At 53.8% G+C, this 21,324-nt stretch overlaps 8 protein-coding genes across 8 annotated transcripts; 3 read left to right on the top strand and 5 right to left on the bottom strand.

Moving 5' to 3' along the window:
• Positions 1-14: 14 nt before the first annotated feature.
• On the top strand, positions 15-3,530 carry CCM_08421 (phosphatidylserine decarboxylase Psd2, putative; the record flags this gene model as incomplete). Its single annotated transcript, XM_006673560.1, has 5 exons — positions 15-95; positions 179-223; positions 325-2,467; positions 2,515-3,266; positions 3,306-3,530. The coding sequence occupies 5 exons, from the start codon at positions 15-17 to the stop codon at positions 3,528-3,530; spliced, it is 3,246 nt and encodes a 1,081-aa protein (XP_006673623.1).
• Positions 3,531-3,935: 405 nt separating this feature from the next.
• Positions 3,936-4,154, bottom strand: CCM_08422 (uncharacterized protein; the record flags this gene model as incomplete). Its single annotated transcript, XM_006673561.1, has 1 exon — positions 3,936-4,154. The coding sequence occupies one exon, from the start codon at positions 4,152-4,154 to the stop codon at positions 3,936-3,938; it is 219 nt and encodes a 72-aa protein (XP_006673624.1).
• Positions 4,155-5,211: 1,057 nt separating this feature from the next.
• Positions 5,212-8,945, bottom strand: CCM_08423 (cell wall biogenesis protein Mhp1; the record flags this gene model as incomplete). Its single annotated transcript, XM_006673562.1, has 3 exons — positions 5,212-6,604; positions 6,654-8,760; positions 8,819-8,945. The coding sequence occupies 3 exons, from the start codon at positions 8,943-8,945 to the stop codon at positions 5,212-5,214; spliced, it is 3,627 nt and encodes a 1,208-aa protein (XP_006673625.1).
• A 1,531-nt stretch (positions 8,946-10,476) lies between these two features.
• On the bottom strand, positions 10,477-11,428 carry CCM_08424 (60S ribosomal protein L5 (CPR4); the record flags this gene model as incomplete). The annotated part of the gene is made up of 2 exons (XM_006673563.1): positions 10,477-11,344; positions 11,403-11,428. 2 exons carry the CDS (start codon positions 11,426-11,428, stop codon positions 10,477-10,479), a joined length of 894 nt encoding a protein of 297 aa, XP_006673626.1.
• Positions 11,429-12,049: 621 nt separating this feature from the next.
• CCM_08425 (epoxide hydrolase, putative) lies at positions 12,050-13,032 on the top strand (the record flags this gene model as incomplete). Its single annotated transcript, XM_006673564.1, has 2 exons — positions 12,050-12,163; positions 12,226-13,032. 2 exons carry the CDS (start codon positions 12,050-12,052, stop codon positions 13,030-13,032), a joined length of 921 nt encoding a protein of 306 aa, XP_006673627.1.
• A 2,554-nt stretch (positions 13,033-15,586) lies between these two features.
• CCM_08426 (uncharacterized protein) lies at positions 15,587-15,838 on the bottom strand (the record flags this gene model as incomplete). The annotated part of the gene is made up of 1 exon (XM_006673565.1): positions 15,587-15,838. One exon carries the CDS (start codon positions 15,836-15,838, stop codon positions 15,587-15,589), a length of 252 nt encoding a protein of 83 aa, XP_006673628.1.
• Positions 15,839-16,706: 868 nt separating this feature from the next.
• Positions 16,707-18,140, top strand: CCM_08427 (uncharacterized protein; the record flags this gene model as incomplete). The annotated part of the gene is made up of 5 exons (XM_006673566.1): positions 16,707-16,898; positions 16,970-17,079; positions 17,137-17,378; positions 17,440-17,648; positions 17,700-18,140. The coding sequence occupies 5 exons, from the start codon at positions 16,707-16,709 to the stop codon at positions 18,138-18,140; spliced, it is 1,194 nt and encodes a 397-aa protein (XP_006673629.1).
• A 464-nt stretch (positions 18,141-18,604) lies between these two features.
• Positions 18,605-20,852, bottom strand: CCM_08428 (Fungal transcriptional regulatory protein; the record flags this gene model as incomplete). The annotated part of the gene is made up of 5 exons (XM_006673567.1): positions 18,605-19,609; positions 19,671-19,926; positions 19,982-20,518; positions 20,574-20,654; positions 20,716-20,852. The coding sequence occupies 5 exons, from the start codon at positions 20,850-20,852 to the stop codon at positions 18,605-18,607; spliced, it is 2,016 nt and encodes a 671-aa protein (XP_006673630.1).
• Between the last annotated feature and the right edge of the window lie 472 nt (positions 20,853-21,324).

Consider the following 21,324-nt stretch of genomic DNA (forward strand, 5'->3'; position numbering starts at 1 on the left):
TCAAGTCGGCAGCGATGGGTCGTTTCAAGAGCGATAATGGCAGCTCGGCTGGCGACCCCAACTCTGGACTAGCTCTCAACGTCGTCATTATGAAGGTAAATATCACGGTCGACACTTTGGCATTCGACACTCCTTGGCTGCTCATTCAATCCCATGCATGCTGACCAGCTTTCTGCAGGCGAGAAATTTGGCTGCCAAGGATCGCAATGGCACATCAGACCCGGTAAGTTCGAGGCTAGCAGGAAATCTGCACACGTTCCCGGACCCTGGTAGTGTCGCATCTATTTTCAGAACATGCCGCTCATACCTGCACTCTCTGTGTAGTATCTCGTCCTCAGACTAGGCGATGCCCGCGCCGTCACGCACGCCGTCCCAAAAACGTTGAACCCAGAGTGGAACATTATCGAGCAGCTGCCAATCAACGGCATAAACAGTCTCGTTCTCGACGTCATTTGCTGGGACAAGGATCGCTTTGGCAAAGACTACTTGGGCGAATTCGACCTTGCTCTCGAAGAAATATTTCAAAACGAAAAGAATGCCCAGGAACCCAAATGGTACCCTCTCCGCAGTAAGCGACCAGGCAAGAAGACCAGCATTGTGTCTGGCGAGGTCATGCTGCAGTTCAATCTTTTGGACATTATAAATCCCGCTTCGCCGCACCAGCAGACGATGGACAGGCTTCAATCCCTCATTCGCTCCGTCCCCGTTGCTTCCGGTAGTCATGCTGGTAGTGCTGGTGTGACACCTGCCGCTACAACCACACCGCAGTCTGACCCTCTCTCTGAGTTTGTTGAGGACGACGATGAGGAAATATCCGACTACGAAGAAGACAGCAACGATGAAGGAGAGGGCGAAGGCGAAGACGAGGGCGAAGACGAGGGCGAAGACGAGGGCGAAGACGCATCCAAACCGGAGAGTGCCGAGAAGCGTCGACGCCGACTCCGAATTCGAGGACTGAAGCGCAAGAATCGACGTGCCGCATACGCCTTCACCAACGGTGACAGTGATGTCGTTGGCATCATCTACCTCGAGATTTGTCGTGTTTCGGATCTGCCGCCTGAGCATAACCTGACCCGTACCAGCTTCGACATGGACCCCTTTGTAGTAGCCTCCCTGGGTCGAAAGACATACAGAACCCGTCGCGTCCGACACAACCTCAATCCAGTATTCAACGAAAAAATGATTTTCCAGCTTCTTGGCCATGAAAAGTCATACAGCTTCTTATTTACGGTGATTGACCACGACAAGTATTCTGGCAACGATTTCATTGCGTCCTGCACGCTTCCTGTCCAGGATTTGCTCAAGAGGGCACCCCAAGCTGACCCGGCGACTGGATTGTACGAGGTCCCCGAGCCTCGTGAACACCGCGAGGCTGTGCCTCTGCCGCACAAGTCCCGCCTCCAGCGACTGGGGCTCTCACGCACCTCCTCATCCCAAAGTCTCAACAAGAAATCAGCCAAGGCTGCGTCTCTTTCTAGTGCCACATCTCAAACTCCTTCGTTGGAGGTCAGCCAGCCCACGAGCAACCCCGGCCTACTGGTTCCCCCCGAGACGCAATCTTCAACCCTTACAGAGCCAGAGAGCAGTGCAGAGGATGACGACCCCGAGTTCTACGAATTCTCTGTACCTCTGACGCTAAAGAATATCGAAAAGTGGGAGTCCAAGCATAGCCCAGTAATGTACCTAAGGGCCAAGTATATTCCGTATCCCGCTCTTCGTCAACAGTTCTGGCGTGCCATGCTTCGACAGTACGATACCGACGAGAGTGGCCGTATCAGCCGCATCGAGCTCACCACTATGCTCGACACTTTGGGTTCGACCCTCAAGGACTCTACCATAGACAGCTTCTTCCAACGCTTCCCCCATAAAGCTGCCGACAACGAAGACAGCTGGGATCTGACTTTTGATGAAGCTGTTATTTGCCTCGAGGATCAGCTGGAAGCCAAATCGAAATCAGATAGCAGCGTAGCCGACAAGGTCAAGAACGTCACCTCGGTGATGAAGAATCTCGCTTTGGGGGGCAATGCCGAGCAAGGCAACACGGCGTCGGGCTCATCAACACCCAGTGACGGTGGCCAAGACTCGCTCGAAAAGGAAGACTCTGGCGACGAGCACGTTGTTGAGATCCGCGAGTGTCCCATCTGCCACCAACCCCGTCTCAACAAGCGCAAGGACGCCGACATTATCACCCATATTGCAACCTGTGCAAGCCAAGACTGGCAACAAGTCAAGACTGTACTGATGGGCGGTTTTGTGACGGCCAGCCAAGCGCAGCGCAAGTGGTACTCCAAGGTCATCACCAAGATTTCCTACGGAGGCTACAAGCTTGGTGCCAATTCGGCCAACATTCTCGTCCAAGACCGCATGACGGGTCAGATCAACGAGGAAAAGATGAGCGTTTATGTCAGACTTGGCATTCGCATGCTGTACAAGGGATTGAAGTCGCGTGATATGGAGAACAAGCAGAGTAAGTGACCGAATCACAATGGACCGGGCCGTACTGACAAGATGTAGTTCGCAAGATGTTGAAGAACTTGAGCGTCAAGCAGGGCAGGAAATTTGACGACCCGGCTTCTAAGGATGAAATTGAAAAGTTTATCCACTTCCATCGGCTGAACATGGACGAGGTACTGTTGCCGCTGGACCAGTTCCAAAATTTCAACGAATTTTTCTACCGTGCCCTCAAACCAGGCGCGCGTCCCTGCTCCGCACCGGACAAGCCGGGCATCATCGTGTCACCAGCAGACTGTCGCAGTGTGGTTTTTAACCAGCTAACGCAAGCCACCAAGATTTGGGTCAAGGGTCGCGAGTTTAGCATCAAGAGGCTCCTGGGGGATGCATACCCGGATGATGCTGCCCGGTTTGAAAATGGCGGTCTGGGTATCTTTCGTCTCGCGCCACAGGACTACCACCGCTTCCATATTCCAGTCGACGGCGTTATGGGTGAGCCCAAGACGATTGCCGGCGAATACTATACAGTCAACCCTATGGCTATTCGATCAGCGCTCGACGTCTATGGCGAGAACATCCGTGTGGTGGTGCCAATTGATAGCGAGGTGCATGGTCGCGTTATGGTCATTTGCGTCGGCGCTATGATGGTTGGCAGTACAGTTATCACACGCACGACCGGCGAAAGAGTGCAGCGTGCTGAGGAACTGGGCTACTTTAAGTTTGGCGGTAGCACTATCCTGCTGCTCTTTGAACCAGGCAAGATGCGATTCGATTCCGATTTGACTGAGAATTCAGCCGGCGCTTTGGAGACTTTGGTAAGCCTTTTGACATGTTTGGCAGAATGCAGCTAATAGAGACAGATTCGCGTTGGTATGTCTGTCGGCCATTCACCCGACGAACCACAGTGGACACCCGACATGCGTGTTAGTGATGAGCACATTACCGAAGCGCAGAAGAAGGACGCCAAACGACGTATCCAGGGCAGCGTGGCCCAAGATTCGCCTAGCGATAGCAACGACGACGACGGACTGCACACGCTGCCACCAACCATGAGCACGATGGCAGCCTCTTCATTGTAAGAGGGTTTTTTTTTATCCAAGTATTGTTCTTGATATGACTCGGCATTTGGCATAAAGCAATTCGAATTTCAACATGCGAAAATATATACACAGAAAAAGAGGAAGTGTTCAAAATGACGAAATCTTCAACGAGTTGAGGCAGCGTATTAAGCGAGAGCGAGTCCAGGAATGTATTGACAAACCGGAGAATTCGAGACGAATAGCCACTTGTAGACGAGTAGTTTTAGTTTTGTTTGACACGGATGAATCAAGTTGACATTGAATTGTTCTGCAGCCAAAAGAGTAGATGGAAATACCACCAAGAAAAACAAAGTAAACGATGGCGAACGCTATTAATGCATGACCCTCCCTCACCCCCCCTCCCCACCCCCAGAAGTAGCAAGTAGGTGCTGATGATTGACTCGACTATCGGTCGCTCGATGAAGACGAGGGCCGGGTCCAGCCCGACGGCTCGCTGCTGATGGAGCTGAAGCTTGATCGCGGCGACGTAGGCGCGGACAGTGGCGAGGTGTTCTTGACGGTGGTGAGGGCCACCATTTCTGGCGCGGCGATGCTGCCGCTGCCGCTGCCGCGACGAGTCTCACGCCAGGACGAGTATACCTGTCTGCAGAAGTGTGCGGACATTGTGTATGTTGGTGACATCTTTGCGTGTGTATGTTTTGTGTGTGTATATCGTGTGGTTATGAGGTTTGATCGGTATCGGTCCGAAGCAGAGAAAGCGTCGACGAACGTGGTGTGTGTGTGTGTGTGTGTGTGTGTGTGTTTATTATGTAGTTGTAGGAGAAGAGAGATGGTCTGGAACTCGCTGTGTGCGTGGCTCGCTCGACTTATATGAAGCGGCAAGCGTCAGCTAGTTGCGTCAACTAGTTGCGTCGACGTCCCCGTAGTTACTTGAAACCGAAAAAGAACAAGAGAGCAAAACCTTGGGAAAAGGAACCCCGGGAAAGGAAAATAAAAAAAACAGGCAACAAGTGTGAGAAACAGGACGCCAAGGGAGGCACATTGGTCGACTTTTTAATACACACCCTGCCGACAAAACCGTACAACTTGTCGGTGCGCCAGGCTCAGACGCGGGACGTCAAGATGGCGTGAGATGCGGGGGGAAGTGGTGTGCTCGCGACGACGCCGCCCCAGCCACGGCACCAGACGCCATGCAAGCGGCCCCAAACAGATGGCCTGATCATTGCTCTCGGTTGCCTGGGTCGGATCTTTTTTATTTACATTTGTTGGGAGGAGGGGGGGAAGAAGGAAAAAAGCCGCGTGGTCTCGAGGTTAAATCAGGGTGGGTGGGCAGGCGGTCTGGCATGTGGCTTTTGGTGGTCTCAAGATGGCTCAAATGTACTCATATTTCCTGTATTCGGATGTGTGCGTAGAAAGCAGATATGGGCTATTCAAGTCGCTTTCGTGGCCACAATAGCAAGCAAGGTACAGAAGAATGGAAAAGACTCCCCCAGGTCCCAGCTCCCATGCGCATCTCTGCCCCCATCCATGACGCCAGACAGAATTTGTATAGGAAAGTAAATAATAATAATAAAAAGTATACAAGTATGATGTTTGTGCTTGCTTGCTTGGAAAGTGAAAAAGAACAAAAAAACAAAAATAATGTCGCAATACAAGAGTGTTTCAATAGTTACAAAGGGGGAGGCTCGAACGACTGCAGAAACTACACAATTGCAGCAACTCAATCGGCAATCGCATTCTCATCGGCGACCCGTGCCGCCTCGCGGAGCGACTTTTCCTGCTCGCTGGACACAGTCCGGTTGGCCAGGGCCTTTTTCTGCGACTCGACGAAGCGGTCCCACTGCCCACCGTCGGGGTCGCTGCCCTTCATCGTCGTCAGCAGCGACTCGCGGTTGTCCTTGTAGGCCTGGATCGCGCCCTTGGCCTGCACTTGGGCCCAAAAGTCGCCGCCCACGTCCTCGGCCAGCTCCGTCAGCATGCGCACGTGGCGCGGGTCCGCGCTCATGTCGTCGATCGAGGCCACCAGATCCCGCACCTGCATCTGCGATACCATGCCCACGCGGAAACGGTGGCCCACCCGGTGCACCCGTCCCTCCTCCTCGGCGAGCACCTTGGACAGCGTCGAGTTGCTGCGGGACAACCGCGGCGCGTGCATCTCCCCGTCGTCTTCCCCGTCAGACACCACAATCTCTTCTACGCGTGTGGGCCCTTGTGTCGACTCAGCAGACGCGCTTCTGCCGCGTTTCGGTTCCGCTTCGGTGAGCTCTAAAGGTTCTCGTGTATCGGGATATTCGTCTTCGAACCGGTTGATGATGCCCTGCAAGGTTTCGTCCAGGAACGTGAGTTTTCGCAACGTCATTTCGTCGTCTGGGTTAGTCTTGGCCTTGATAAGGGCAGGCTGTAACCGCAATCGAATCTTGCGCGCGCCGGCTAGCAGATGCTTTGACATATCCTTCGCCTTGCCGCCGGTTGCGAGCTTGCGGCTTGCAAGAGACGCACCAGGCTCCGCTTCGCGACCAAATTCACCAGACTGGCGCTGCGAATCATCTCCACGATTCTCGAGGCAGCACTTGAGTGCCTTGACGACGCCAGTACCCCCAATAACGTAGTCTTCATTAGGGGCTGAGCTATTGTCTTCCTCGTCGCTATCTTGCATCACATCGTGGCCTACGAGATGCATAATGACGTCAGAGTAACCTGCTGGCTTTGAGTCATCGGCCCCATTAGTCTCCGACAATGTTGCCGCCATGGCAGCGCCAAGGCCCGTGTCTGGCATTTGCTCCATGTTGCGTAGACAGTACGCAACAACCTGCCTTGCCATGGCCTTGACAATCTCGCCAGCTTCGTCGTGAGGAACGTCAATATCAATGGCGATGATACTTTTCGAGACTCGGGCTGCCGCCATGAGTGAAGCATACAGTGAGCAAGCTTCCTCTTGTGCCTCTTCACTCTTTGCGTGAGCCAGCTTGACAAGCTCTTCGTTTTCCAGCAGGTTGATGTGCGCCAGTTGTTGAATTTCCGGAAGCACCTCGACCAACGCGATGGCCTGCTCGGAGTTCATGCTCACATCAGATAAGTGGATGCGTTTCAACCCAGTGCATTTAGGCAGATATCTACAATGAATTAGCATGATGACGAAAAGAATTTATGAGGCAATCTTACCTTCTTAGAAGACCGACGGCACTAGGTCGTGACTGAAATAATTCCCTATTGTGGGAAAGATCGATAAATCGGATATGTGGCATGTTTGCCAGGACAGGTAGAATCTTTGAGAGAGAAGAAGGTCCGAGTTCGCAACCCGCCAAGCTGAGAGCCGAGAGATTGACGCTGACTTCTATCGCCGATGCAATTTTTTCCTCGTGACCACGGAGATCATTGCCGGCCAGATCGAGGCCTTCACAGATGCCCGAGGAGATGTATTTCGTCACATGACTAACGCCCTGTTCGTCGAGGTAGTTATGCGCTAGTCCGAGACGCTTCACTTGACATTTCAACATGCCGTCGAGAATGACGCCGAGTTGTTCCATGCTAGGTTCCGTCTCGCCAATATTGATCAAATCTAACGTCGAGCCGCCGAGTCGATCACCGAGGGCTGTGGCGAATATGTCGGCGATACTGCGGGGGATGTGTTGCCCATTGGACAGCGCGCCGCTGGCCTGGGAAACGGCCTGGCGCGGAAAGGGTATGTGGGCAAGGTCGAGACTCTTGATTGATTTGCAGAGGTAAATGAATAACGAAAGGTGCTTCCATCCGTCTGGTCCAAGTTTGTTGTTTTTCAGGACGAGGCGCTCGACTACGCCGCCCTGCGGTTCTTCTTTGTGCCTTGGCTTTTTGCGGTGTGATGTAGGTGGTTTGGCGGCCAAGAGGCCAGCCAGGACCACACGGAGGCCTTCGTCCGTCAGACCAATATTCTCGAGCAAAACTTCTCGAACAGGTACAACGGCAAGGAAGTCGCCGAGTGTTACCAAATCAGCCAGCTGTAACCAGTAGCCTGTTAGATCCAGCTTGCTGACCACTCCGAGGGTAAGGTTGATCGGGTCAATCAATTGTTCTGTAATCTTCTTCAGGATTGGCGTGTCGCGGAGATGGCAACATCTTCGGTAGATTCTCGCGGGGTTGGTAATCGGTAGAGAGCTGGTCCTGACTGTGCTAGAATCTGTCGAATCAGACAAGTCAGAGCTGTCGTAGTGAATCTCGACTGGAATGGTGCCGTTATCTTCCGCCAGCTTTCTGCGCTTTTCTTTTCGCGCTTTGCGTTCTTCTTCACTGCGCTTTTTCTTCTCCTTCTTCTTGGATGTTTCCTTCTCATTCATTGAGGTATCCGCTTCTTGACTGTCGTTTTCGTCAGCCATATTGCTCGGCAACTTTTCGAGTTCGTCAACAGCCCCGATTGCATGACCATTTGTCCCTACTCCAGCCACTGGTTCTAACCTGCTATTATCAAGATTCTCTTCTTTCATGACAGCGCTGTCACTCTTCAGCGCTTTGCCCTCGCCCTTTTCACTGAGCTTCTTCTTTGCGGTCTTGTCGATTAGTTGTGTAGCGACTTCCCCATCTGCGTACTTAGGCATCGATGCAACTTCCACATCGACGCAAAATGCAACACGGCGTAATTTGGCTGCCTTTAGCTCACTGATGTCACACCGTTCTCTGTTTTTATCCTTGTTGAGAACCATACGTTCAACAAGACCGTGTGCTAAACGATTGTTGGCAGCACCGTTGACAGACGAGGATGATGACAGGCGGCGGAAAACATTTAGAATGCCGGCTTGGCCAGACCTGGGCGGCGCTGGTATATAAGGACCACTGCCCTCTGGCTTGGCGCCATGTTGCAAAACGGCATTTCTTGAGGGCGAGATTTTTGGGACAGGTGGCTCTGATGTCTGTGGCGATGCTGGCCCTTGGTCTTCATGCGACGTAGTGCGATGCGGCAGACTCAAATTATGAGGTGACGTCGGTTCCGTTGGCGACTGAGGTCCATTCGCGGCGGGCGATGAACTCGAGAATTTGGCAGAAATATTGGAAAACCAGGTGCGACGACCAGGTGGTGTGCCATTGGGTCCGGGTTGCTTATCGACGGAGCCAGATCGCGACAGGCGTTTGGTGAGGCTGGAGCCGCCATTGAGAGAGGTGCTCGGTTGAACGTTGACCTCAGGTCCCGACTTGGAATCCTTTCGTTGATGCGACGGTGTATTGTTCGACGGAGTTAATATTTGGCGGGGCTGAGCGACAGCCGCCTTCGGCGGCGAGGAGGATTTATTAAGCTTGTCTTGAGACCAGAGGTTAGCGCCAGTTTGCAACAAGTAATTCAGCAAAAAGCATTGGACAAGTGGCAGTAGCAAATGCCATATTGTGCCGGGGAGAGGTGAGATGAGCCACAGTAGAGATTGTTGACATGCCTTTGGAGGAACCTGGAGTCATCCAGCTGACGTCGACGCCGTGGACCTGCTCCATGGTGTCCAGGGGGGCGCAACAGCAGAACTCGTATACAAGTAGCACAGAGACGACAGTCAGCGCCTTCCAACCGTCACGATGTCGCCCGGATTCGTTATTGTCCCATGAACAAGCAGGATGGAAAAGCGACTGGGCGAGGCGATGACGAAAGAGGGGGTTGGCGCTCAAGAATTCGAGTCCGAGCGATGATGGACGTCTTGAGACGACAAGCAATCGAATAGCAGCAAGCAGCAGGACTTAAGCGCCGACGATGGCAGGTTGGATCTCACAAAGCCAACTGCAGTGAGTTGTTTTCTTTGCCTCGTGTGAGGGGGCAGCTTGCAACTTGGCGCAGGCTGGTGGTACAGTGGCAGCGAAAAGACAAATCGTGGGGATCCAGGTTTCCAGGTGGCAAAGCTGGGGGATGTGCCCTGTAACTTTGTTTCGTCGACCGACACGCTAACGAGTGCCGTACACTTTTGGTGGGTTTGGGGGTTTGTGCTGGTTAATGACCACCCAGTTATTGGGCCTGCTAGGCCACTTCAGGCAGCCTCCCTCGGCCTTGCCAGCGTTTGCCACTCGTTGCACATGCACTACAACGGAGTACTACCTTAACTCCAGTGGTACCTGCGAGCCCGGCGGCATCCCCGCTGCATCACTCGTGGAGAGGAGATCCAGTCAGCGCAGGCGGATTGCTGGAGCCTTGTAGCCGCAAATATTTAACATTTGTCCGTCCCGATCTTTTTGCTATTATTAAGCAATCAACATCTGTCCATCGCAGATATTATTCACGCTGAGCCGCTGCAAGCCCCAAGCGCTGCTCGCAATGTTTGAGACTCGGGATAGCATGTCCACTCTACTTTCGGTGGCAGGCTTTCCAATCAAAACCACCTACCGCGTCGGCGATTTAGATAATGAAGCTTTCTGCTGTTTCCGGTGTCATGGCTCTCCTTGCACAAAGCTGACAAAAACCACGCATTGCAGCCACCGAGTTCTAGACCTACTTCAAGTCCGTACCACACACTTTGCCGCCGGTGACCAAAGCCACCATTTTCGGCCCGCTACAGACGGATGGACCAATCTTCGGGACCCAGGCAAGCCTCATCAATATCAAGACCCCTCAATCCGCCTCGTGCTTGCCAAAGCGATTGACTGCCCGAGCCCAGATTGGCTGCATTGATAGAGATAACTGAAATCATTCCGACGCTTTGTTTCAATCCCGCCCTCGTCTGCCTTTTTGGCGTGACCAGGAAGGCAGGACTGCAGAGGTAGCACATGAATGACAAATCACATCCCCCAAGATATCTAACTTACATCATAGGACACGCTCATCTCATTTGAGCTAGTTCAACGCGAGATAATCGATCGGCCCATGCCCATCAAGTCACTAACTCAGTTCGTCATCTTGCATTAGAATTCGCTTGAGAATAGGATGCAGGGTAATCAAGTTAAAAAAATCATGGAAAAGCCTCGTGGTATTTTTTATTCATCACAGCCCTCCTGAAAACTCCAGAACCAAGCATTACCAGAAAGTCATATCTATGGCACCTTTTTACTCCTGCTGAAGGATCTGAGCAATCTTCTTCTGCACGTTGGCCTCCTTCTCGGCCTTCGTCAGGCGCTTGGTCTTGTACTTGAGCGAGATGGCCTTCCACTCCTCCTTGGTCTTCTTGGGACCGTCACTCTCAACCTTCTTGAAGGGGTCCTCGCGGATGGCCTTGTGGGCCTCCTGGTACAGCTCCTCCAGAGACTCGGCCTCAATATCGTCCTCGATGTACTTGACGAACTGGCCACGGTAGCGCTCCTCATCGTCATCAGCGAGGGTCTCCATGTACTCGGCGACGTGGCCACCATAGATGTAGTTGCGGAGGGTGTCGGCGTCGAGCTCCTTGGTCTCCATGTCGTAACCAGGGAAACGCTTCTCCGAGTGAGGCACGAGGATACCACCGTCCGAGGCACCCTTGAGGGCACCGAAGACACGGGCACCGGTCGAAGTGCGGGCAAGACCAACGTCGAGGAAGGCCTTGAAGGGGCGGCGCTCGCCGTCGTCGGTCTCGGCGGCCTCGGTGAGGGTAAACTCACCGTCGGCCTCCTCGACACCGACAAAGTCCTCGTCGAGGCCGAGCTTCTTGAGGGCACGGCGGGCAATCAGAAGACCGGTGGCGTAGGCGGCGGCCCAGTTGGTGAGGCCGTGCTCGATGCCGTAGGCCTTGAGCTCGTGGGCGTAGGCGGCGCAGAAGACCTTGTCGCCGGAGATCTCAGACGTCACCAGCTGCATGATGATGTCCTTGTTGGTGAAGCGGACGACCAGGCGGTACTTGGGCGCATTGTACTTGTTCTTGGCCTGGGTGATGAGGCGCTTGCGAGCGTAGTAGTCGGTCTTGCCTTGACGACGGCGCTTGAACTTGGTCTGGTAGCGGCTGCAAGAAGATTAGTACTGTCGCAAATCCTGTGATGATGGTGGCACAAAAGACTTACCTGTAGTAGGCATTACTCTTGATCATCTTGTTGAAACCCTAATATTCATAATACCCCCGAGTCAGCAATTTGCGCTTCAGACTTGCTCGTCCTCCTTCCGAAGCAACTTGCGACGACTCTGCATCTCGAGCAATTACATGGCCATTGGCGTTTCTGCCAGGCGGCCATGATGGAACCGATAATAAAATCGAAACCGCAGGTTCCCATGAACATGGTATACCTAGGAGAGAGGCCTCAACTTACCATTTTGACGGTATTGGTGGTCAACAACGGACTGTCCCTGGTAGTTGTGAATAAAAGTTCGTGATAGGAAACACGACGGGTGAAAATTTGGTGGGGGATAAATTCAAGCCCTAAGCGAATGTACCCTGCCAATTGTGCGACCCACTGCGCGGAACTGCGGTTGGTGACGAGGGGGCTCGAATACTGGCCAAGATCACGTGGTGTTTGATTAGGTAAACCGTAACGCGGGGCCGGACCACTCCGATCAGAACGGCAAGTATTATGGGGCACTGCCGAGGCAAGGAGGTCTTTTACCGGGGCAGTTCTCCAATTGTCCTGTAAGCTGTCCCTCATTTAAATGCAACTACAGTCCTAGCAAATGGACAGCTTCATCCCACCACGGTACGACGACAAATTCCATCGTAATGTCTGAATTCGGTGAAGATCCGCCCGTAGACCTCATTCTGGAGGCTATTGATGGTGAGTTGTACGGACCTAAGCAACCGAAAGTCATTCTCTTTGACATTGGTGGTGTTTGTGTAAGTTGCTTTTCCAACCCAACTAGTTTGCACTCTTAGTGAGGCCTAATACTTTACACTAGGTCGTTTCTCCCTTTCAAGCAATCTTGGACTATGAATTGAGCCTCGGCATTCCTCCAGGGTGGATCAATCATTCGATTTCCAAATCTGCTCCCAATGGCTTCTGGCATCGTCTTGAGCGCGGTGACATTGCCATGGATGAAGCTTTTTTCGAGGGCTTCAATCGTGATTTGCACAGACAGTCTTTATGGGAAGCCTTCTACGAGCGGGAGAGAGCAAAGAACCCCAAACTTGACGATCAAATCCCTCCGCTGCCTGCGCTTGACGGCGAGTGGCTTTTTAACGCGATGATGTCTGGATCCGTCAAGCATGACCCTTGGATGTTCCCTGCCTTGCAAGCACTCAAGGCGAAAAATAAGTACATTATTGGTGCTCTCAGCAACACCGTCATTTTTCCGCCCGGTCACGCGCTTCACCAAGCCGACTTCTTCTCCGGCCCCCTCAAAGGACTTTTTGACGTATTCGTCTCGTCTGCGCATGTTGGTCATCGCAAGCCGGAACCCAGCATTTACCAACTTGCGACGAAGAGGCTTGACGAATTCGCCAAGCGCAATGCCGACTCACCTCGTAACAGCAACCTGGGATGGGAGTCTGGCGTAAAGGCGACCGAGATTCTCTTCCTGGACGACATCGGAGAGAACCTCAAGGCTGCCAAGAAGGAAGGCTTTAACACCATCAAGGTAAATCTGGGCAGAACCTTTGAGGCGGTAGAGGAATTGGAAAAGATTACAGGACTGGAACTAGAGGGAGACCACCCGAAGATTCCAGTCAAACCCAGATTCACACGTGTCAAGACGTCAAAGATCTGAACGCCGAAACGTTGACGTTCTGCCTGAACATTTAGATGCATTCGTCTCAATTTTAGCAAGCTATCTCTCGTATCAAGTTCTTTTCTCGATTCATACGCACTGGCTCTCGCACACTGTGACCGTGCCGTCCGCCGCCAGCCTATTCCATTGTTTGATGAAGAATGGTTTTGTTTTCTCCGGAAAATCAGCTAAAACAACCGTAATGTAAATTGCTGCCTGCATAATTTTTGTCGAATTGCTACACGAGTTGAACCTTATTAAGGTGATAGACATCATTGCCAGGGCGCTTGCGAGTACAGTTGCAGTGTTGACGTCTAGGTCCTGCAATTCCAGGAACGTGCAACATCGATATATCAAGCGCCACAAGAGAGATTTGAAGCATATTGTACGCCTAAAATTTTGTAGATATGTTCCGTAATTCTTCCTTCCGGTGTGCTCTGAGTTCCTGGAATGTCACTCACCATTCGTCTCCCATGCTTGAGGTACTTTGCCCATTTTTTGAGGATCGTTTCCCTTTCTTCAAGAAGAACAAAGACATTTAGATAGAAGTAGTGTTTTCCTAACGCTGAGTAGGACTGTAGATCCGCCATGTCGTTCTGGATGAGCTGACGTGCTGGTGCACCGAGCGGTCTGCATCCAGCTGCGCAGCTGGGCGACCCCGAGCATGGCTTTGGCGACATCGATTACAACAATGCAGTCACTGCGAGTGATGACAGGAGCCGCGCATAATATCTCGAGATCAGTACCGCACGCCAGAGACAGTATTCTCTCGCTCGAACGCAGGCCAATAAGATCCATCAGTCGCCGAGTGTAATCCGGGTGCCAGGAGCCATCATAGTCAATATCACGCGGCTCATACAAGGCGCTCGCTATTTTGCACCCACTTTTGTTCTTTTAATCGCCATTTCTCGCACCATATGCAGAGGTGCACATCGTCATTTGTGACTGCAGTGGCTACAGTAGATCTTCAACGCAGTGGCTGTCTATGTCAACAAGGCGCAGAATTTGACTCAAATACGACGAGAAGTATGGCTAGCCAAGCAGCTGAGTCTGTGAAGATATGTGCGCATCGACGAATGCGGCAGTGACTCATTGGACGGCGGCGGGCGTGTGGCTTCGTATTGCGCGGGGTGGCAGTGATCTACCAGTTAGTGATCGTTTTGAGCTGAACACCCCTTACAATGAGCCTGCATCTATCACAAAGAAAAAAGTCTATCAGAAAATGCACTTTACTTTCAGGGACATCCTCACCGCCCGTCTTTTATCAAGGCCTGTCAAGAGGAGTGAAGAGGACCCCGTGGCTGTGAAGTGGAGAGATTCACCACACTCTGGAGCAGTACAAAAGCACCGAAATGAAGGCCTGACTACTTCTTTCCCGAGCTGCATGGCTCAACAGCTGACGTGCTTGTAGCCAGCATGGACCATGCAAGACCCTGGAGGAGAGCAAGGCCTGGATGGTGGGCATCATTCCCGTACCGATGCCGACGAAGAAAATCCGAGTGTCGTACCTAGTACTCAAGTACTGTACTTCACCCCACCGAGATGGAAGAGAAACACGGGAAAATGGCAGGGCGTCACGCTGCTGGCCACCCGTTCCATACTCGGAGACGACGTTGATGCCTGCATGCGCGGCCCCAATGACCTGTGCAAGGCCGTGGAGCTTGGCTACCCAGCTCATGGCTTGGCTACCTGTTTATGCCTGACGTCTGGGGCAAGGACTCAGGACTCGCGACGGAGAGCGTCCGGGCCGTACTTAGTGTCTACCGGCAGGACATTGCGCCCACAAGCCCGCTATATCCGCGAGAGATGCAGGCTAATGCGCATGAACTGAATGCAGAAAGTCGGCCAGTGCTCGAGAAGCTTGGTTTCAACGAGGTTGACCGGTTTGTAAGTGAAGTTTGCCTGCTACTTAGCGGGCGGTGCACAGAAATACACAGTCATGCACTTTTGCGCGGCGGATCAAAGAGGTTTGATCCCTATCGGCGACAAAATGCCATAGAAACTTTGCAATTATTCCACCATTTATTTCACCATAACAATGGATGTTGAAGATGCGGGAGCTAAGACGGCACGGATTGCATGTGGGTGCAACGACGTTGCATGGCGCTGGCAGAGACATTATGTGATGTCTCCGCCCTGAAATAGAAGTTGCATGGTATTTGCACCACTGACCAACTGTTCGCGAGTGATAGGTCCAGGAGCTTCCATTTCGTTATTATAACGTGAGAAATTGCAACACCAATATGAGACCGGATCAGCGGAGTCGATAGTGCCGCATGCAGCCGAGAGCGATATCACATTTGGACACTGGCTCGCAAATGTCTATTATGTAGTGAAGTACATGGATAACCGTCGCAAATAGGGAGCTGACCAAGGAGAGATTTATGCCAGCAGCGTTAATCGCAATGGCAGGTTTTATATAGAAGGGTTAAAGGCAATGATAGTGAGGCCGCAACGTAACTCCAAGATGCACTGTCCATCACTATGTAAATCATACACTAATCTCGTCCGCTTGTTCAGCCACCCGCCATCTCTGAATTGCCCTCGCTTTTCATCACCAAAGTCCCCACAGGACAGGCTCGGGCCGGACAACCCTGACGTATCGTTTCGCCCCCAGTGGCGTTGACGAGACATGGATGCTGTGGGTGGGTTTGCTTGTGATCGACGATCGTCCTCGTTGCTTGACCTTTTCAGGGGTTTTTGAGGCCAGCTGCGTGAGGATCAACAACAATGTGAGGCCACTGTAACAATGCGAGCCAACTATTCGGTGGCCCCATACTTGGACCGCCTGAGAATTCACAGACATGGTTTTGTTTTGCTGTCCGGCGCTGCTTGTACCTGTAGACGGGCGTGCCAGGGGCGGAAATTTGATCAAGCCAATAGTTACAAAGTTCAAGCCAAGCTGCCAAGGGTAGCAATCATACGCTCAATTGTGTTCCGGAGCGCTCTCCGTGGAAAACGTACGGAGCACAACGCAGCTGCTGCCACTGAGAACTGGATGCCTCACACCAGCTTGCTCTGTTGGCACGCCGGGCATCAACAGCTGCGAGACAGCCGAGAGCCTGCTTATCCCGCAAGGTATCAGTTCCGTGTTAGCCTTTCTTGGCTCTGCACGCCCGGGTTACACTCATCTATACGAACCAGTCGTCGTGGCACTGTATTGCATGCCATGTTCCAGTACTATCCCCTCTGGCCCTGTCGTAAGACATGTTCCGATCATGTGGACTGCAACACTGCTTTCTAGACCGCCCATCTCGCCGGACCTTATTTCTGCTCGCGCTGGCAAATAAGAGACACATCACCTCTTTCACCGACAAGCTAAACTACACAAAGATCGACCCCCTCTCATGTCGCTCCCAACACCGCAGGCCATTCGTTACTGACGCGCTGCTCACAACGCTGGTGTTCTAGCCCGGCTGGCTGCCCGATCCCGCCCTCTCATCTCACCCACCCACCCGCCTCCCGCCGATTTAGCAGCCACAGTCAGGGGAGGGGGGAGATTTGCACAAGGGGATTCGGCCCTGCAACCTCCTTCTGTGCCCCTCGCTCCTCGCTCGCCCGCCTTCTTCTCGAGAGGAAGGGACCCGGTCGACGATGGACGAGTGTCGACTGGCCATAGTCACACGAATTTCGGCAGAGCCCTTTTCCTCATCATAGCAAATTCTGGCCGCGCCATGACGGCAACGCAGCCAGGGTCCGATCGGGCGGCAGGCGCCGCTGCCGCCGCCGAAGTCGCCTTCATCACCGAGCTGTGGACGCTGTACGCAGTCGGGCTGTCGGCGACCATGCTGCGAACCTATGCGCGCGTACGCGCAGTTGGGCTTCGGGGCCTGCGCGCAGATGACTATTTTGTCTGGGTCGGTATTGTAAGTGCCGCTGCCCGCATCGGCGTGGAACAGGCGAGCTGACTATCGCATAGCTGTTTTATACCGCGCAGTCGGCGCTTGGCCACGAGGTCGGCCATGCGGCGAATGGATCGGCCAACAATGGCATGTCCGAAACGCAGCGGGAAAGCCTGGATCCAAATAGCGACGAGTACATGAAGCGGTAAATTCGATTCCTGTCCCTTGCCGATTCTCGGTCTGCAGACGCTGACTATACCAGTGTCCTTGGCTCTAAGATTCAGGTAGCGGGCTGGTCGACGTATGTCTGTCTCATGACTAGCCTGAAGATTTCGATGCTCTTCTTCCTGACGCGCCTCATGTTTGGTCTGGGACGCTCATTCCAACTTCGCATCTGCATCGGCTTCATTCTCGTCATCACCACCTTCATTACGTGCCTTGTTAGCATCTTCGCATTCTGTCGTCCCTTCCGAAACTACTGGGCAATATATCCCGACCCAGGCAGTAAGCAACAGCCGAGCGTATTCCCCTTCTGCTCGGAACAGTACCTAACGTGCTTCTGTAGGGTCATGTCAAGCTGCCATTTCCCTGCCCATAGTGTGGTCAACTTTTGCAACCAATGTATCTACCGACATTTATCTCATCATGATCCCGATCCCCATACTGTGGCAGTCTTCGCTGGCACTGTCGAAAAAGATTGCCTCGACTGTTGTGCTAGGCGCTGGGATATTCGTTCTCGTTTGCGCGGTTTTGAAAAGTGCCTTTATACTCGCCGTACGTTCCGGCCATGCTTCTTTTTTTAACTTCCCACCTAACTGACTCTAGGATCCCATTAATGGTGCCCAATTGGCTGGTTCATGGGGCACCCGCGAGGCGTTCGTGGCCGTCATGACCACAAACCTCCCCATGATCTTTCCGCTCATAAAGCGCTGGCTGCGTCCCCTGCTGCCGAAGCAGCTTTCAGCCTCACCAAAGGTCGAAAAGTCGCCCGAGGGCTTCCGAACCATCGGCGGTGGAGGGCCGGGGGCGGAGGCCCGACGTAGGCCTGCCAGTGCCAATGCACTCACAGGCTTGTCTTGCAGTGCCTCGGAAGAACTTGTGGCGGATGAGACAAAAAAGGAACAAGAGCAAGAAGACATACTTCTCCCTGGCGAAATTACTGACATAGAAGCTGGCGCGAGCAGTCGTCGCCCTTCACTGGTGCCTGGTAGCGACGATGCCGAGCAGAAGGCGTGGACACAGCTTGAACACGACTCGAGGAAATGAGGCTACGACGGAAATGAAAAAATTGCACTAAATCGAACGAACATGCATAGGTCATGTATACGCAAAGCTTAATGGTTTATTACAACGGAATTGCAAAGGTTTGCGCAGCAGTGTACGATGATACCACGGGAAGGAATTTTGAAATTTGGTCAACTCAAGTACTTATACTATATCTTGCTGGAACTAGCTGCATCAATTTCTAACAATCGGGTTTGCAAGCCCATTTTCGTTATTATTTTGATTAAATCACATCGACAGGTAACCGCAAGCAGTACATTGCCAGTCTTTATACAAATGCTAGGCAAGTGACTGATACTCTCGCTGTGCTGCACCTCTTCGCGCAAGCGCTCGACATCAGCCTGGCATTGAGAGATAAGTCTGACGCCGCAGATTTGAATGAAATATTTGGATTCAGGCTGTCATGCCTCTCCAAGCGAATTGTCGATAATTCCCATAGGATTCGCTCACTGGCTTGTGTTGTTCATCTGCACATCGTCAAAGTTCCACGCCGAGCCCTCCAAGAGCCCGACGAACCAGCGCGGCCCGGCGTTGCTCGCGAGCCGGAACCACGGACGCCCCAGGAGCCTCTCCTCCATATACATGGGCTCCTCGACCTCCTCGGGTGCAGCAGCGCCCCGCCCGCCCGCGGCACCCGTCGCGGCCGCCTCGTCCATCTGCCGCAGGCGGTTCTCGTACCACGTCTTGATGTAGGCGGTCTTGTGCGAGGAGCCGGCGTACCGGCCGGGCTCGTCCATTTCCTCCTGGGAGACGCCGAGGACACGCGTCTCGCGCACAAAGTGCTCCACGGTGGCGCGGCGGCGCGCCTCGGCGCCCTCGAGGCGGCCGATGATGTTGGCGAGGAAGCCGGAGAAGTCGAGGACGCGGCGCGCGGCGGCCGCGTCCCAGTCGGGCGCGTCGACGACGAGCAGCCGCGAGCAAATGACCATGACGAAGCCCGTCTGGCCCGGGGCCGCGAGCGCCTGGAAGCGCGCGCTCGTGGCCGGCACCGTCGTGACCGTCTCGAAGAAGCTGTTGGCGGCGACGAGGCAGTTGTGCAGCGCCGTGGCGCGGTAGCGGTGCTGGCCGCTGCCAGGGTCGGCGCCCGCCGGCGCCGGCACGTCGTCGCCGAGGTAGGTGGCGGGCTCGTACAGGCGGACGAGGAGGTACTGCCGCGTGAGCTCAAAGTAGCGCGCAAAGTGGTCGATCTGGTCGGGGGAGCAGTGCGGCATGCGCTGGGCCAGCTCGGCGTAGGTGAGCGACTCGAGGACCGTGTCGAGCTCGGCGCGCAGCGTCGTGACGTTCTCGTCGACGAGGAAGAGAAAGGGCCGCCCGCGGGCCGTGTCGTTGGCCGAGCCGAAGAACTCGGAGATGCGGTCCTCGATTTGCATCAGCCGCACGACTTGCTGCAGCAGAAAGTCGGACGGGTACTCGCCGGCCTGGGCGAGGGCGTCGGCGCAAAAGTCGACGTACTGGCACCGCATAGTCGTGTTGCGGCCAAATTGACTCGAGTTACTGCGGCGGTTAGCTTACAAGTTCAACAACCAGCGATTCTACGTACACTGATAATAAGTAGTAGACACCAAGAAACGCGCGCATCTCGTCCGACGATGGCGCCTTGGGAACGTTGATGTCCTTGGCCGCTCTCACATCATCTGGCGCATTATCCATTCCGATTTGCTTGAGCAGCTCCCGCGGTATCTTGGTGATGCCCAAGTTGTGTGCGAAGCCCGTGGCCAAATATGTGAGATTCGTAATTTGCTGGTCGTATAGACTTTGAAGATCCGCCCTGTGTCTTGTCAATTTTTGATCAGGTGCTGGATAAACCCGGGCGCGTCGCGTACCAAGCAATCACAATGAGTAAGCCCTGCAACACGTCGAGACTTCGCTCCTCCTCCACCAGCATGTGCTGGCTTATGTAGGCAATGACATTGCGCTTCATCTTTTTCAGCCGCGCGACTGGCAAGGGGGCCGAGGAGAGCATGACCGCCCGGAACAGGCACGGCTTGGACTCGCACAGCTCCTGTGCCGTCATGTGGCCGGGAATCCACACAAAGGGAAAGTTGTAGAGACAGGTCTCGCGGTAGATGGCCAGGATCCGCTCCGCCTGTGGCCAGGTAAGGCCCAGGGGCGGCTGCCGGGCGGCTGACGGCCAGCTGGCCGAGTCCTGGCGCGGCGCGGCGGCGGGCGACGGTTTGGACGTCGAGGTGCTCGCGGGCGATGACACCGGAGGGATGGCCGGGGTCGGCGCGGCGGCTTGGCTGGGCGTCGGGACAGCAGCAGACGGGCCGGCAATGGCCAAGCTGCGCGAAGTGAGGGCATTTTGCGTCTCAATGGCCGTCGTCAATGCATCGAGACGCTCTTCCAGAGACGCGACACGGCTACAGATGCGTCAGTCTTAGTCTTGGGGCAAACATCCCGTCAAGGAAAGCGTACTTGTTGAGCGGTTTTACAAGCCGTGGTTTCCGGAGACTCTGTGTGGTCTTGGCAGTGCACCTAATTCCTATCCTCTCACATCTACAATTTGCTGGTCAGCCGTCGCAGCCCTGGCTCAGCAAGGCCGATGACGACCACGTACCTCTCGCAGACGGCGTCGTCAGCGACGCCGTCGGTGTCGGTGAAATTACAGCGCGCTTTAGCATTCGTGCATGGGATGCAAGCCCTGCGCCTGCGCGGTGGACTTGTCGACCGTCTAGGGGGCGTAAGACCCTGCATCGTGTGGCTTCTCTTCTCTTTCAGCCCGCTGTGTGTGTTAGGGAGGCACCCGGAATTGATTGCGATCAAGTCTTCGACGGGTTAGACGGTCTTGCGCTCCTAAGCCGGTTGGGCGGGGTGGATTGAGGGGAAGGGAAAGAAGGCGTGAGAAACATGGAATTCATGGGGATATAAGCAGTGACTACGTAACACGGATTTGGATGCTCTTTGGCAGGAAGCCGGCGGTTGTTGTCGGATGGTTAGATGAGTTGATTCCAACGGGTTAGTGCTCCGGCGGCCAGCTGGGGTGCGGGATAAAAAGTACTTGGTCTCAGCCAGAACTACACCCATGACTCTTGTATCTTCTAGCAATTCGTCTGACCTATGGATTCCTCGGTAATGCTAGCGCACTGAGATATTAGACTTGTTTGTTGGTGGGTCTGGTGTGGCATCGTCTTACATCTTACATCGAGGCTACTGTGGCATGTTTCTT

Source organism: Cordyceps militaris, assembly GCF_000225605.1.
Source record: "Cordyceps militaris CM01 unplaced genomic scaffold CCM_S00007, whole genome shotgun sequence".
Classification (NCBI taxonomy): domain Eukaryota; kingdom Fungi; phylum Ascomycota; class Sordariomycetes; order Hypocreales; family Cordycipitaceae; genus Cordyceps; species Cordyceps militaris.